General features: G+C 35.2%; 1 protein-coding gene across 2 annotated transcripts; it reads right to left on the bottom strand.

Annotated features, from left to right (window-relative positions):
• Positions 1-668: 668 nt before the first annotated feature.
• LOC114736736 (trihelix transcription factor GT-1-like) lies at positions 669-4,850 on the bottom strand. 2 transcript variants are annotated; one of them, XM_028924606.1, is made up of 5 exons: positions 4,179-4,850; positions 3,070-3,108; positions 1,814-1,945; positions 1,260-1,484; positions 669-1,079 (listed from the first exon to the last, which is right to left on the bottom strand). In XM_028924606.1, exons 1-5 carry the CDS (start codon positions 4,708-4,710, stop codon positions 880-882), a joined length of 1,128 nt encoding a protein of 375 aa, XP_028780439.1. In that variant the 5' UTR covers positions 4,711-4,850; the 3' UTR covers positions 669-879. The 2 variants fall into 2 exon arrangements, with proteins under 2 accessions (XP_028780439.1, XP_028780440.1); XM_028924607.1 differs by having other exon boundaries at positions 690-1,079; positions 1,814-1,942.
• Between the last annotated feature and the right edge of the window lie 8,827 nt (positions 4,851-13,677).

The following is a 13,677-nucleotide window of genomic DNA, read 5'->3' as shown; positions in this document are numbered from 1 at the left end:
TTCAATGATTTGGATTTGAAATATGCATTTTTTATATTTTCATATTTTCAATAATTTTTTATTTTAATAGATACAAAAATATAAAATAAACAAAATATTTTAACTGTAACTGTGAAAAATGAGTTTATTATTTAAAAATTATAAATATGAACAACCTGAATCTAATCTGAATGATAACAAATACATGCTTGCTCAATTAAGAGAGTAGACAATGTTGGTCTGTCGCCCCCTTTCTACCTACAAGAAGAATGCAAAGTACGATCAAATCATTTCACGGAGTGAAGTCACTGACCAAAGGAGAGGAAGAGGAAGAAGGAAGACAAATCAAACTGGTTGGCATCTTTAATGCAACACCTCATGCCCCCACATTCTTGCGCATTCAGTTTAATTGCTTTCCATATTAAGGTCTCAAATCACAGCTAAATTAAGGCGAACCCAGGCACAAATCCAGCATATATAACTTACCAATCGCATCCTCAAGCCTAGCCAGAATTCAATGCTTCTGAACTTCAAAACAAACTCAACAGGTGACGAGTCAGCTGGGGATATGCAGAAACCGCTTATATTTAAGCAAACAACGATGCTAGAAGGCTCCTGGCTTGGGCAGCATATCATTGTTAAGAGTTATTTTTGTTGTTTTTTCTCCCTTATAAAGAAGAGATTGTGTGTCCGGATGCACCATATGAGTATTTATAAGTAACGGGTGAAAAATGCTCCTGTATAGATATTGTCAGCAATATGTTGTCATTACAGATGCATATTTACAGACATGTTAAAACCTAAGCGGAACGGCACTAGGGCTCAGGGTTTAATCCATTTCCCTATGCTGAAGAACATAAATAGCATTAGAAAAACCTGGCAAATACCATGAACTAGCCTTCAATTCACACCGCGATACATCGCCCCAGGTCGAAGATCATCCATATTCTCAATGATTCTGTAGCCATCAACTTCCCTCAGACATGTCCAGCCACGACGCGTCAGGAAATCACGGTAATCATCTTCAGTGTAAAAGATCTTATCCTCAGCAACAGGCATATGGTCAGGTTCATCATAGAGGTATACTTTAATGGCCATTCCTGCGATCATGAACAGCAAATATACAGTTACAGTGCGATCATAATGCATGTATGACGTGACTATGCCCAACAAACACCTTAACCAACTTCTCCTTTGTATCATTCCAAGTTTGCCTCAAAAGGAAAAAATTTACACAAATAAATCAGATACAAGTAGAATAAACTGAGCCTAGAATATACCTTCGTCTAGGTGAAGAGTGTAATTTCCCAGAGGCATGTCACGGTCAAGGCTTCTGATTATCTGGTCTTCATCCTCCAACCAAAATGCACGCCTGGTTCTCAACCTAAAAGCAGCCCTTATTGCCTCCTTGATGGCATCAGAAGTGCCATCTATACCTATTCTTCTCGTATAATCACCCCATTTGACTGATATAACCCTCCCACAACATGACTGACCTTCTCCACCTGCAATAATAAAGAAGCAGAAGTAGAAGATAATATGCCAGAGAAAAGGGGGAAAGGAAGTGATCTGACGTTTTCTTCAAATAGATAGGGTCCAATGTCCAAGGCTTTATAACACTTTCTTCAATATGCTTATGCTGGTACAAGCATGTTGTGTTTAAGAAGAAACAATACGGATATAACCATCTGTAATCGAAATATTCTGTTGTAAGATACTAATTAAAGATGCTTGAGGCTGACATAACTCATCCGTTTCTGCTTTTTGTACCTTTTTTCTCTCCCCTCATTAGTGATTGAGCACGAGTCAAACTAGGGATCTAAGCATAGCTTACCGTTTCCAGGAGTTTCTCTCCAATTCCAAGGAGGAACTCCACTTGCTGCAACAGCATCAGCTGCAGCAATGGCAAGAGGATGCCCATCATGATCCAAACGCCTCTCAAGATTGAGAGTTGGTCTGCCAGCTGCTGAAAGCAGGGCTTGTTAGTAGTATGAAAAATATATATAGGGCCAACTGCAGCTACGAGCTACAAAACATAATGAATGCATTAAAGGTCTAACATAACTTCAGAAACTTATAAGTTTTATTTTTATATATATTTTTTTTAACCTCAGGAACTTACAAGTCAAATAATCCCTCCAGTCCTCCATATGTGGTGTCTTCCAAAAATAAAAGGTGGTCCAAATTATAAGGTGTTTGGTCAGAAAACTAAAGAATTTTTAACCCTATAATCATGAGGTTGTACAAACTACAGAGATGAATTATATTTATATACCTTTAGTTTATTAATTGGATTTTTTTTTTTTTTAAACAAATAAGGCAATTCAACAACTTTTCTGAACATGCGGGTAAGATGTCTGAAACACCTTATATTAGGGACCAGAGGGAGTATTTTGCAACAAACACGTTTCTCTACTTGGTAAAAATTATCATAAGCATTGATGATTATTTTTCCAGCATTGGAAGCTGAATTTTACAGAAATTTTCATTTAATGACGAAACTAATGAATGATGAATTGTAGTAGCCTCAGATAATCAACAGAAGTTTAACTTCACGGATTAAAAATAATCTTTAACATTCAAATGCTTTAATGACTTAAAATTAAATAAGGCCCTGTATGGATCTCAGACAGGAAAATGAAAAACCTATGGAGGAAAAAAAATGGCTCACAGATTTCTGATATCACTTCCATCTTTGAAGCATTTCGTTGTTTTTTTGGCTCAAATATAGCAGTTAGAACATTGCTAGATGCCATGTGAAGTAAAAAAGAGAAATTCATTATTCGTCCTGCTATTCCTATCACTACAAACTACTTTCCAGAAAGGAAAAAACCTGTATGCTAAAACATTATAGTAGCAGTTAAGTCTTTTGTCAATGCATGAGTATATCTCACGAGCAGTTAAAATTTCCATGCGTCCTTGACATTGATATTGTGGACGATTTCTTCTACTTATAGTTGAAAGTGCAATTAAGTAGGAATTGAAACAAAATCTGACATGAAATTAAACCCCAGATGATAACCTTAAAAACCCAAGTATACAAGTGAACATGTTACCATTGAATCTAACGCTTAAATTCTATTAACATACCTTCAACTGGACCAAAAGAGATGCTGGTATCGTCAATACCTGTACAGCCACATAGGCAGTCAAACAACTGTTACTAAACAGTATGGTAAACTTTTGACTGGACTGACATAAGGAATGGAATGGGTCTGGAACAAGATTTTTGTAGTTACCATTGCTTTCAAGGATAAGAAGAAAATCATCTCACAGATTTAAATTGTGATTTAGAACAGTCTATATCATAAATCACATGCACAGAAACGAAACACTGATGAAATTGAAGATCCATGAAAGTAGGCAGAGGCTCCCCATGGAAGGTTGTATTCTACAAAAATGAATGGGAGTTCAAAAGCAACATTCCAAAGTCATAGCAGGCAGGCATTTTACTGAAAGTAGTTTGTTACCCATAGTAAGCCATGCAATATTCAATTGCCGACTAAGAAATTGCAAATACATATAAGGACAACTTAATTATGATGACACAAAATGCATCTTCTTTTTCCTTCAATTTTCTGGTTCACAAAGCCACAAGAGGAATGAAAGGTGAAAGTCCATTTAATGCATGTTGATATTTGGACAAAAGTTATTATCATAAATCGCAAAGATGAATAGTTCAGCAGATTGCATAGAAGCGTAATCTTGCCAATGCAAAGATCATATAATTTTCACTATAGACATGCATTTGGAATAATGTAAAGAATTAGCTAGAAAAGTAATAACACTTGGAGATACAATTAAGTGCGGTGATAACTTGTTGAGACCTACCTTTTAAGTTAGTTCGCTTCTTACAATCTCAGAAGAAAATTAACTGCGCTACACTAGACAAGGCAGATATTCCAAAAGTAGAACTCAATCAATCGCATAATTAAGCTGCCTACTATTCCAACAACACATGTTGGGGTTCAGAAAACGCAGTCTATTTGACAATTTCAACAGTCATAGTAGTGCAGTGACAGTGATTTGTTGCATTATACCCATTCTGTTTGATAAGAAGCAAAAATTCTCCCAAGTTCTTTTACAGCACGTAAAGTAGTAACCCTTCTTTTTCCTACCATTTGACAAACTATCCAATCTTAAAAGCATAAGAAAATCATGAAAAACCTACAAAAGCAATAAATGAAAACCCTGAGTACCTTTATCTGCAAACTGCATGTAAGAATCAACCTTAGGAGGTGTAGGGCTCTTGTACTGCATGCTCTTATTCCTCTCCCTCAAAATCTCCTCAATCTCTTTATAATAAGACATCTTAGCAGAACCACTTCCCCTATCTTGATGCTTGGCCTTCTTAAATTCCTTCAAGAGATTCCTCCATTTGTCAGTGCACATGGTGGGCGAGCGATCGAACCCCTTTTCTCTCATCTTCGCCGATATTTGTTCCCACAAATGCTTGTTAGACTTGGACGTATTGAAAAGGCCATCCATCTCACGGCGAAGAGCAATTAAACTCCGTGTCTCGTCTTGAACCCAAGTCTCAGCACGCTTCTTGGGAGCCTTAATTTCAACTTCGTGGTCCTCACCACTACTTTCGCCAAGAATCATTGGATGCTGCGGGGCTTGTTGGTGAGGTGGGGGAAGTTCTCCATTTGAAACAACCTCGATCATCATATCCCGGCTTCCTTCTTCTTTGTAGAAATCGATAGGGCGAGGCTTCTCTGATAAATACATGACGTGATAGTCGAATCTTCGAAGAAGACACTATTGCTGTGCTAAGTGCATTCAAACGGGTACGGAATTGAGACAAGGTGAGAGTTGATGAAGCAATTATACAAGGAAATGCGAAAGGGTATGGAAGAAGACTGAATTGGGCAGCTCTGGGCAGTAGGATTAAGGGTTTGCGCAGAAAGAGAATGAGGAAGAGAGCGTGAAGTGAAAGCTTGAGTGGATAATTTGCGAAGAAAGGGGGGAAGAGTTGAAGCGGACTTGTCTTTCCTTTCGTTTACCTTCGCAGTCGGATTTCCCAGTCGATTTTCGCTGCCTCCGTAATTTTAAATTTTGTATATCATAAAATTATTTTTAAAATTATGATTTAATTTTTATCTAAACACTCTTTAAATTAATTTGTTGGGTCAATCCTCAGTGTTCAACGTCAAATAGAAACTTGAGAATTTGTAAGAGGAAAACAAATAATAATAATCTTATAACTGTTGTTTTTTGCTTGTGTGGAAAGATGAGGAAGATTGGCCAAAAAAAAAAAAAGATGAGGAAGGATGGTAGAGAATGGAGCTCGGTTTTTATTTTTATTTTTTTTCCTTTTCTTGTCTTTTCGGTTTCTTTCTCTATTATGAAATTTTGTTTTAGAGAATATAGTTGGAGGAAAAGAATGTTTTTACCCCTAATAAATAAATATATAATATCAAAAAATAAAAAATACATAATAAAATGAAAAATTGTACAATGACAGTAATACACATATATTATGGGTAATATGTATGCTTTTTTCTATACCTTGAAACAAGAAAAGGTAAAAGTGTGTCCAACACTCCGATCTTATTTTCTAAATACATTCAACACTTTGATTTTTTTTTTTTATGGTGTATTTAGTATCCTAATTTTTTTATGCGTCTAGCACCCTAATGTTATTTTTTTAATTGCATCAAACACTCTAATTTTTAGGATGTTGAATATACTTAAAAATATGATTAAGGTGCTAGACTGTCAAAAAAATAAGATTAGGATAATAAATGTATCACAAAAAAATTGAGGTGTTAAATGTACTTAGAAAAATAAGATTAATGATATGAGGGGACGTACGGATCGGCTAGAACCAAGTAATGAACGGATGACTGATCTAGGTAGGACCTTAAGAGAACCTGTCTCTTACAACCCTAACCATGAAGACACCATAAGGTTGATCAATCTCTTGATACTGTCAAATATTCTCACGAGAATATAAGGATGCAAGCAAAGCTCACACAGAGAGAAATAAACTCAATTCTCATTCATCTAAATCTGAATTCAATCACAAAAAACATAGCCTATATATAAGCAACAATAGAACACTCTAGAATCAGCATCCTAAAACATAAATGCTAGGGATGATGCCTCATTAATGATTATTTAACTACGGGAGGTACCATTTATTACATAAAAATAAAAGGAAATAACTTAAACTTCAAAAACAAGTCTGCTATTTAAAAATAGGAAAGTAAATCAAAACATAATCTTCTAGAACACTCATTGACAAAAAAAATAAAAAAAAATTTAAATCATAATCAATTCATAATGATGCCTTCTTGAAGATTCTTGGACGTCACTTATGATCCTTGTCCAAGGCACATGCTTGTCACATGGTATTTTAAGTGAATTCTTCAATCTGAACCTCACATGGGCCTTGTACATCATCTTGTTGGGCTTCTAGTAATGTGATCACCATTTTTGGAATCCTTTTAGACTCATTAAAATGTACTTCTTCTAAATAAATGGGCTCCAACTTTTTTAGCTCTCTTATTAGACAATTTAGGGCCTCCTTTATAGCTTTGGTCCTTGTTCTTGTCATTGGACCTCCAATGCTTTGTAATGGATCTTTCAGAATGTTAGACTTCTTTGTTTGGGCTCCTTACCCGTGCTCTTGATCACACCATGCTCCTCCATTATTCCCTCCTCGCTCGAAAGGATTCGTCCTCGAATCTGCAACATCAAAGAGAGATAAATCAGCAACATTAAAAGTAGTACTAACATTACCATATGAACTAAGCAAATCTATTTTATAAGTGTTGTCATTGATCCGCTCTAAGACTTGGAAAGGGCCATCTCTTCTTGGATGTAACTTAGATTTGCATTGTTCGGGAAATCTCTCCTTCCGCAGGTGTACCTAAATCCAATCTCCAGGCTCAAAGACAATCCTTTGACGACTTTTGTTAGCTTGCCTAGCATATTGCTCATTCTTCCTCTCTATGTTGGCTCTTACCTTAGCATGTAATCCCTGCACAAACTCAGCTTTTTTCTTGCCATTAAGATTTGATTGCTCATTAGAAGGCAATGGTAATATATCTAAAGGAGACAAAGGATTAAAGCCATAAACAACCTCAAATTGAAAGAAGGAAGTAGAAGAGTGAACAGCTCTGTTATATGCGAACTCAGTTTGCCTATCAGTTTGGGGATGTGTCACGGTAGAAAACAACAACTTAGTTCCTAGCTTACTCCATAAAGTTCTCCAAAAATGGCTAAGGAACTTCACATCCCTGTCACTCATAATGGTTTTGGGCAATCTATGCAACCTAACAATTTCTTTGAAAAACAAGTCAGCAATATGGACCGCATCATTTGTTTTAGAACATGCAATAAAATGAGCCATTTTACTAAATCTATCAACCACAACAAAGATACTATCATTTCCAGACTGAGACCTAGGCAAACCCAACACAAAATCCATAGAAATATTTACCCAAGTTTGGGAAGGCACAGGTAAAGGGGAATACAAGCCATGAGGTTGAACCTTAGACTTTGCATGCTTATATGTGACACATTTGGTACAAACAGAAATGACATCTTTCCTCATATGAGGCCAATAAAAGTGTTCATGCAAAAGAGCTAAAGTTTTATCAACGCCAAAGTGACTCATCAAACCACCACTTTGAGTTTCTTTTACAAGCAGTTCACACATAGAGCAATTAGGAATACACAATTTATCTTTCTTAAAAAGAAACCCATCAAATCTATAAAATTCATTCACCCCATGTGTTTCACAAGAAAGCCAAATTTTGGAAAAATCCCAATCAGAGTCATACAGCCCTTTCAATAATTCAAATCCAAGTAATCTAGCATGAAGAGAAGTGATAAGAGAATACCTCCTAGAAAGAGCATCAGCAACAACATTCTCTTTACCTTGCTTATGCTTGATCACATATGGAAACGTCTCTATGAACTCCAACCAGCAGGCATGCCTCTTGTTAAGCTTACCTTAAGACTTTAGAAACTTCAAACTTTCATGATCAGAATGAATAATGAACTCCTTAGGCCATAAATAATGCTGCCATGTTTCTAAAGTTCGTTTTAAAGCATACAGTTCTTCATGATAAGTAGAGTAATTCAAAAAAGCTTCACTTAATTTCTTACTAAAGTAAGCAATAAGCCTAGACTCTTGCATTAGAACAGCACCAATACCAATTCCAGAAGCATCACATTCAACTTCAAAAACTTCAGGTAAACACAAAAGTGGTGCATTGGTTAATTTCTCTTTCAACGTATTAAAGTTGTTTCTTGTGTTTCACCCCATTTAAATATCACATGCTTCTTAACAAGCTCATTTAGGGGTGCAGCAATAGTTGAAAAATCTTTGACAAACCTCCTATAGAAACTTACTAGTCCATGGAAGCTCTTGACTTCATTGGCATTCTTTAGGGTTGGCCAATCGCTTATAGCTTTCACCTTTTCCTCATCCACATGGATCCCTTGAGCACCTACAACAAAACCAAGAAACACAACAGAATCCATGCAAAATGAGCATTTTTTAAAATTAGCATATAAGCTATCCTCCCTAAGAGTTTGAAACACCTCATGCAAGTAAATAACATGGCCATCTATTGTTCTACTATAGACAAGAATATCATTAAAGTAGACAACCACAAACTTCCCAATAAATGAACAAAAAACATGATTCATCGAGCTCATAAAAGTACTAGGAGCATTAGTTAACCCAAAAGGCATAACTAACCATTCATATAATCCAAATTTAGTTTTAAATGCTATTTTCCATTCATCTCCCTCTTTCATGCGAATTTGATGATAACCACTCTTAAGATCAATTTTAGAGAATAAAGTAGTACCATGAAACTTATCCAACATGTCATCTAATCTAGGAATGGGGTAGCAATACTTAACTATTATTTTGTTTATGGCTCTACAATTAACGCACATTCGTCATGAACCATCTTTCTTAAGCACTAAGAGTACGAGAATAGCACATGGGCTCAAGCTTTCTCTCACAAAGCCTTTCCTCATATGTTCATCTACTTGGCATTGAATTTCTTTAGTTTTCTCAGGATTGGCTCTATAAGCAGGTTTATTAGGTAGAGAAGCTCCAGGAATAAAATCAAGCTGATGCTCAATTCATCTTAAGGGAGGAAGCCCATCAGGTATCTGATCTGGGAATAAATCACCAAATTCTTGAAACAAAGACACAACACTAGAGGGCAAAGAGGGGTTAAGATCGTTAGTGGAACAATAAGCATCCTTACATACAAGCACCAAGACTTGCTCACTCAACAGTGCTCTTTTAACCTTACTTTTTCCAGAAATTAAACTCTATCTTTTTTTCACTTTTCTCATGTTCTTTGTTTTTTTCTCTCTCTTTAGTTTCTTTCTTTTCCACTCTCTCCTTTTCTTTCAACTCATTCATTCTTTGCAATCCTGCTTAATCCTCACTTGGTCCTCTTAAGCTTCTTTTGGCCTAAGAGGTTTCAATACAATGATTTTTTCATTGAATGGCATAGAGTAACAATTTTTGTAACAATTATGGTGAGCTTTGCTATCAAATTGCCATGGCCTTTTGAGTAAGAGATGTCCAACAAGCATTGGAACCACATCGCATAGAACTTCAGTATGAGAGTTCCCAATAGAAAAAGAAACCAAAACCTGCTTAGTAACTTTAGCCTCAGTACTATCATTCAACCATTGCAATTTATAAGGTTTAAGATGCTTCATAGTAGGTAAGTCCAGCTTTTCATCAGGTAAGGTACTAGCAACATTGGTAACACTACCACTATCAATAACCATACTGTATACCTTATTCTTTATGAAACACCTAGTATGAAAGATAAGCTCGCATTGCTCTTTCTCATTATCTTTCTTTACATGAATATTTATGGCTCTTCTAGCCACAAATACTTCTCTAGTAACAAGTCTAGCTTCATCAATCTCCAATTCAGAGTCAGTCACTAAAGAGGGGATGTCATCATTACTGTTATCGCTAGAATGTTCACCGTCATACCCACCATTATCTATGATAATTATGGCTCTCTTATTGGGACATTTGGAAGCAATATGCCCCTTTACATGACATCTAAAACATTGAAGAGAAGAGGTTTTATTAGTAGAAGAAGTTTTAGAGTCAAGTTTCTTACCACCATCACCCTTGGGCTTTGATTCCTCATTGGCTTTAGGGGTGAATCTTGCTGTATCCTTAGCCTTGGAATCCTTCCACTTGGGGCTTGATTTATAGTTCGTCTAGCCATAAGATAAGGATTTGGAGTGTTTCTCTTTAAAACTTTTCTCAACTTTGATGGTTTTGTGCACCAACTCCTTCTTATCAATAAAAGTGTACATCTCAACTTTGTCTCTAATTTGAGGTCTCAAACCGTCAATAATTCTGCTTATACTTGATTTTTCATCTTCTTGTACTCCAGCATGCATCTTAAGAAGGTCAACCTCATGTACATACTCCTCTACTGTCATAAAGTCTTGGCTAAACAATCCAACTTTCTATTAAGCTCTTGATAGTAGAAACTAGGAACATACTTCTTGCGCATGAGTTTCTTTAGCTTCTCCCACATACAAGGGGGACCTTTGCCCTTAAGGCGCCTCTTAAGCTGAAATCTTCTCACCAAATAGTAGCATAGTCAGAAAACTGAAATGAAGCTAATTTTACCTTCTTTTCTTCAGGCCAATCATTGAATCTGAAAATTTGCTCAAACTTCATCTCCCAATCAAGATATTTATCTGGATTGGCATTACCCTTAAAAGTAGGATACTTGATCTTTGGATCAGTTATAGCCATGTCATTTTTGGAATGTTTGCTCCTGCTCTTTGAAGACGAACCAAATCTAATCACTTCCTCATCACGACTATCTACTTTGGATATCTTTAACTCTTCTATTTCCATCTTGAGTTCGAGAAACTCATCCCTCATGGTCCTCATGAATACTTTGATATCTGTGTTGAATTCTTCATTGTTAGCTTCTTTCCCGCTCATCTTTAACCTGAGATGTTAGTTGAAGCAAGAGGAAAAGAAATAGAAATAAAGGACCTCACCACTCTGCTCGCGTGTTTCACTCAATCAATCTGGTGCCACTCATGTTTCTCTCAACTTTGGCTTTTATATTGAAGTAAAACACTCTTGCCTTTTACCACTCAAGCCTGCCTCCTATAGTATTCTTGGTTAAAACTCAATAAAAACCAAGAGACAATATTAGAAAGTGGTAACCTTCACAACCAAAAATTGTAAGAGACAGCAACTAGGAAACGTGAGGATGGAATGAAAGGAGGTAAAAAAAAGTGAGGAGAGAAGAAGTTTGTGATGAAAAAATAGATTAAAAAAATATGAAAAGGGAGGCAGGAAGTACAAAATGAAAATAAGATTGTGAAAGTAAAGGAAAATAGGAAACAAAGTAATTAGGAAAGGTACTACCTTGAGAAAACTTTAGGAAAGTAAGTACCTTGCAAGAAAAGAATTGAAATTAGGCAAGTAGTATGAAAAGGAAGGAAAAGGAATAGGAAACAAAAGAAAGAAGGAAACTTGAAGAAAGGAAATAGGAAAGTAGTATGAAAAGGAAAGGAATTCAAAATAGGAAACTAGATAAAACAAAAGAAAGTAGAAATAGGAAAGTAGGAGTCTTATCACCCAAGCAAAAAGATTTAGGAAATTAATTGTGACTTACAATGGAAGCTCTTTCAAATTAGGAAACTTGCTTCTTATGCTGCAATCTCCAAAATCTGAAACTCTTTCTCTGTTTTTTTTTTAATTTATTTTTTCCAGCAATTCTGCAACCCTTTTTTTTTTGTTTCAACACAACAGCACTCTTTTGTTTTTCAAATTTTTTTGGATTTTTTTTGTTTTTTCTCCTCTACTACTTAAAAGAACAAAGCAAATCAAATGAACCAAAAAAAAGAGTGGGAAGAAGATGAAAAGGAAGAAAAAAAATGAAAAAAAGGGATGAAAATAAGGAAGAAAGGATGAAGACAGAATGAGGAGAATGGAAATGAAAGGAAAATGGAAGCAACAAAGAAAGAAAAAAAAAATTAAAACACCAAAAGATAGAACTTGAAATCTAGCAAACCTTAGCTTTGATGCCACTTGATATGAGGGGACGTACGGACCAGCTAGAATCAAGTAATTAATGGACAGTTGATCTAGGTAGGACCTTAAGAGAACTTGTCTCTTACAACCCTAGCCATGAAGACACCACAAGGTTAATCAATCCCTTGATACTGTCTAGTATTCTCATGAGAATACAAGGATGCAAGCAATGTGAACCATTTTTGGACTCCTTTTAGGCTCATTAAAATGTGGTTCTTCCAAATAAACGGGCTTCAACTCTTTTATCTCTCTTATTAGACAATTTAGGGCATCCTTTGTAGCTTTGGTCCTTACTCTTGTTATTGGGCCTCCAATGCTTTGTAATGGATCTTTTAAAATGTTGGACTTCTTTATTTGGGCTTCTTGCCCGTGCTCTTGATCACACCATGCTCTTCCATCAATTAAAATATTGGATTGATCCCACATTAAATCTTTCTATTTTTTTTAAAGAAAAAGAACTTCATGAAAAAAATGTGTGGACCACATGCGCTTTTTTTTCATTGACTTTTGTTACCTTTTTTCAGGGACAGAAAATTTTGTTTTTCCTAGCCTTTTGTTTTCCCTCTCACTCTTCTCTCCATCTAAAAATTTATCATGTCATTTCTGGGTGCATACCAGCCCAACTAACCCAATCCTCCTTATCTAATTTTAGCTAAGCAAAGCTAAAAGTACTGAGAACATAAAGAAGTAACGAGTCGAGTCAAGTTAATTCAAATATTGATTAACTTATTGCTTTATTAATATTGTCAATTAACACACTAATCTTTTTTTTTTTTACTAACATGGTGATCATCTTCATGGAATAAGCTTGTGCTCTTTGAAAAAGTCTAATGTACTAGTCCTTTTGCTTAACACGGTAATGAATTTCATTATGAAGAAGTTTCAGAAGTTAGTTCTCAATACTTATCAACATGTTAAATCTCTATCTGATGTGCTATCCAAGCATTTTAAATCACGGGTTTGTCTTCGGAAAAATCTTAGCAAGAGTACAAAGTTAAGATAGTAGAAATAAGGATGTTGATATGAGTATATGGTCATATAAAAAAAAGATAAGATTCAAAATGATAATATCAGAGTAAAGGTAGACATAGCACTTATTAGAGAAAAAATAATTGAAAATCATTTGACATAGCATGGACATATATAGAGAAGGTCATTAGAGATGCTAGTGAGGAGAGTAGATTTAATAGTTTGGAGTTCTTTAAAAGGAGGTAGAGGAAGATCAAGAAAAATGCTCAATGAAGTCATTGAATAGGATTTTCTGACTAAGATAACACTACTTCCGGTCTTCTATCCCTCTTATTTGGAAGTTAAAATAATATTACTTTTAGTCTTTAATATTAAAGCTATTTAAATAATTTGGGTACGTTAAAAAATTAGTTAAGTTAGTTACTTATAATAAATATGAGTTAATTTTTCTGAAGTACACTTTTTAATCATAGTTACCCTTGAACAGAAACCCTCTTAATATGCGTAGTTAATATATATACTTTAGAGAAGAAATTATATATAAATTTGGAAAGCAAAGTGGATTATTAGAATATTATATTTATTACTAAATTCAATTCCTAACTAGCCTTATATTAAAAACCGAATGTAGTATTATACTTTTTTTTGTG

This window comes from Neltuma alba, unplaced genomic scaffold, assembly GCF_004799145.2.
Source record: "Neltuma alba isolate B1F8T4 unplaced genomic scaffold, ASM479914v2 tig00013366_pilon, whole genome shotgun sequence".
Classification (NCBI taxonomy): Eukaryota; Viridiplantae; Streptophyta; class Magnoliopsida; order Fabales; family Fabaceae; genus Neltuma; species Neltuma alba.
Note: the sequence above shows the minus strand (reverse complement) of the source record. Positions and strands in the feature narration are given on the sequence as shown.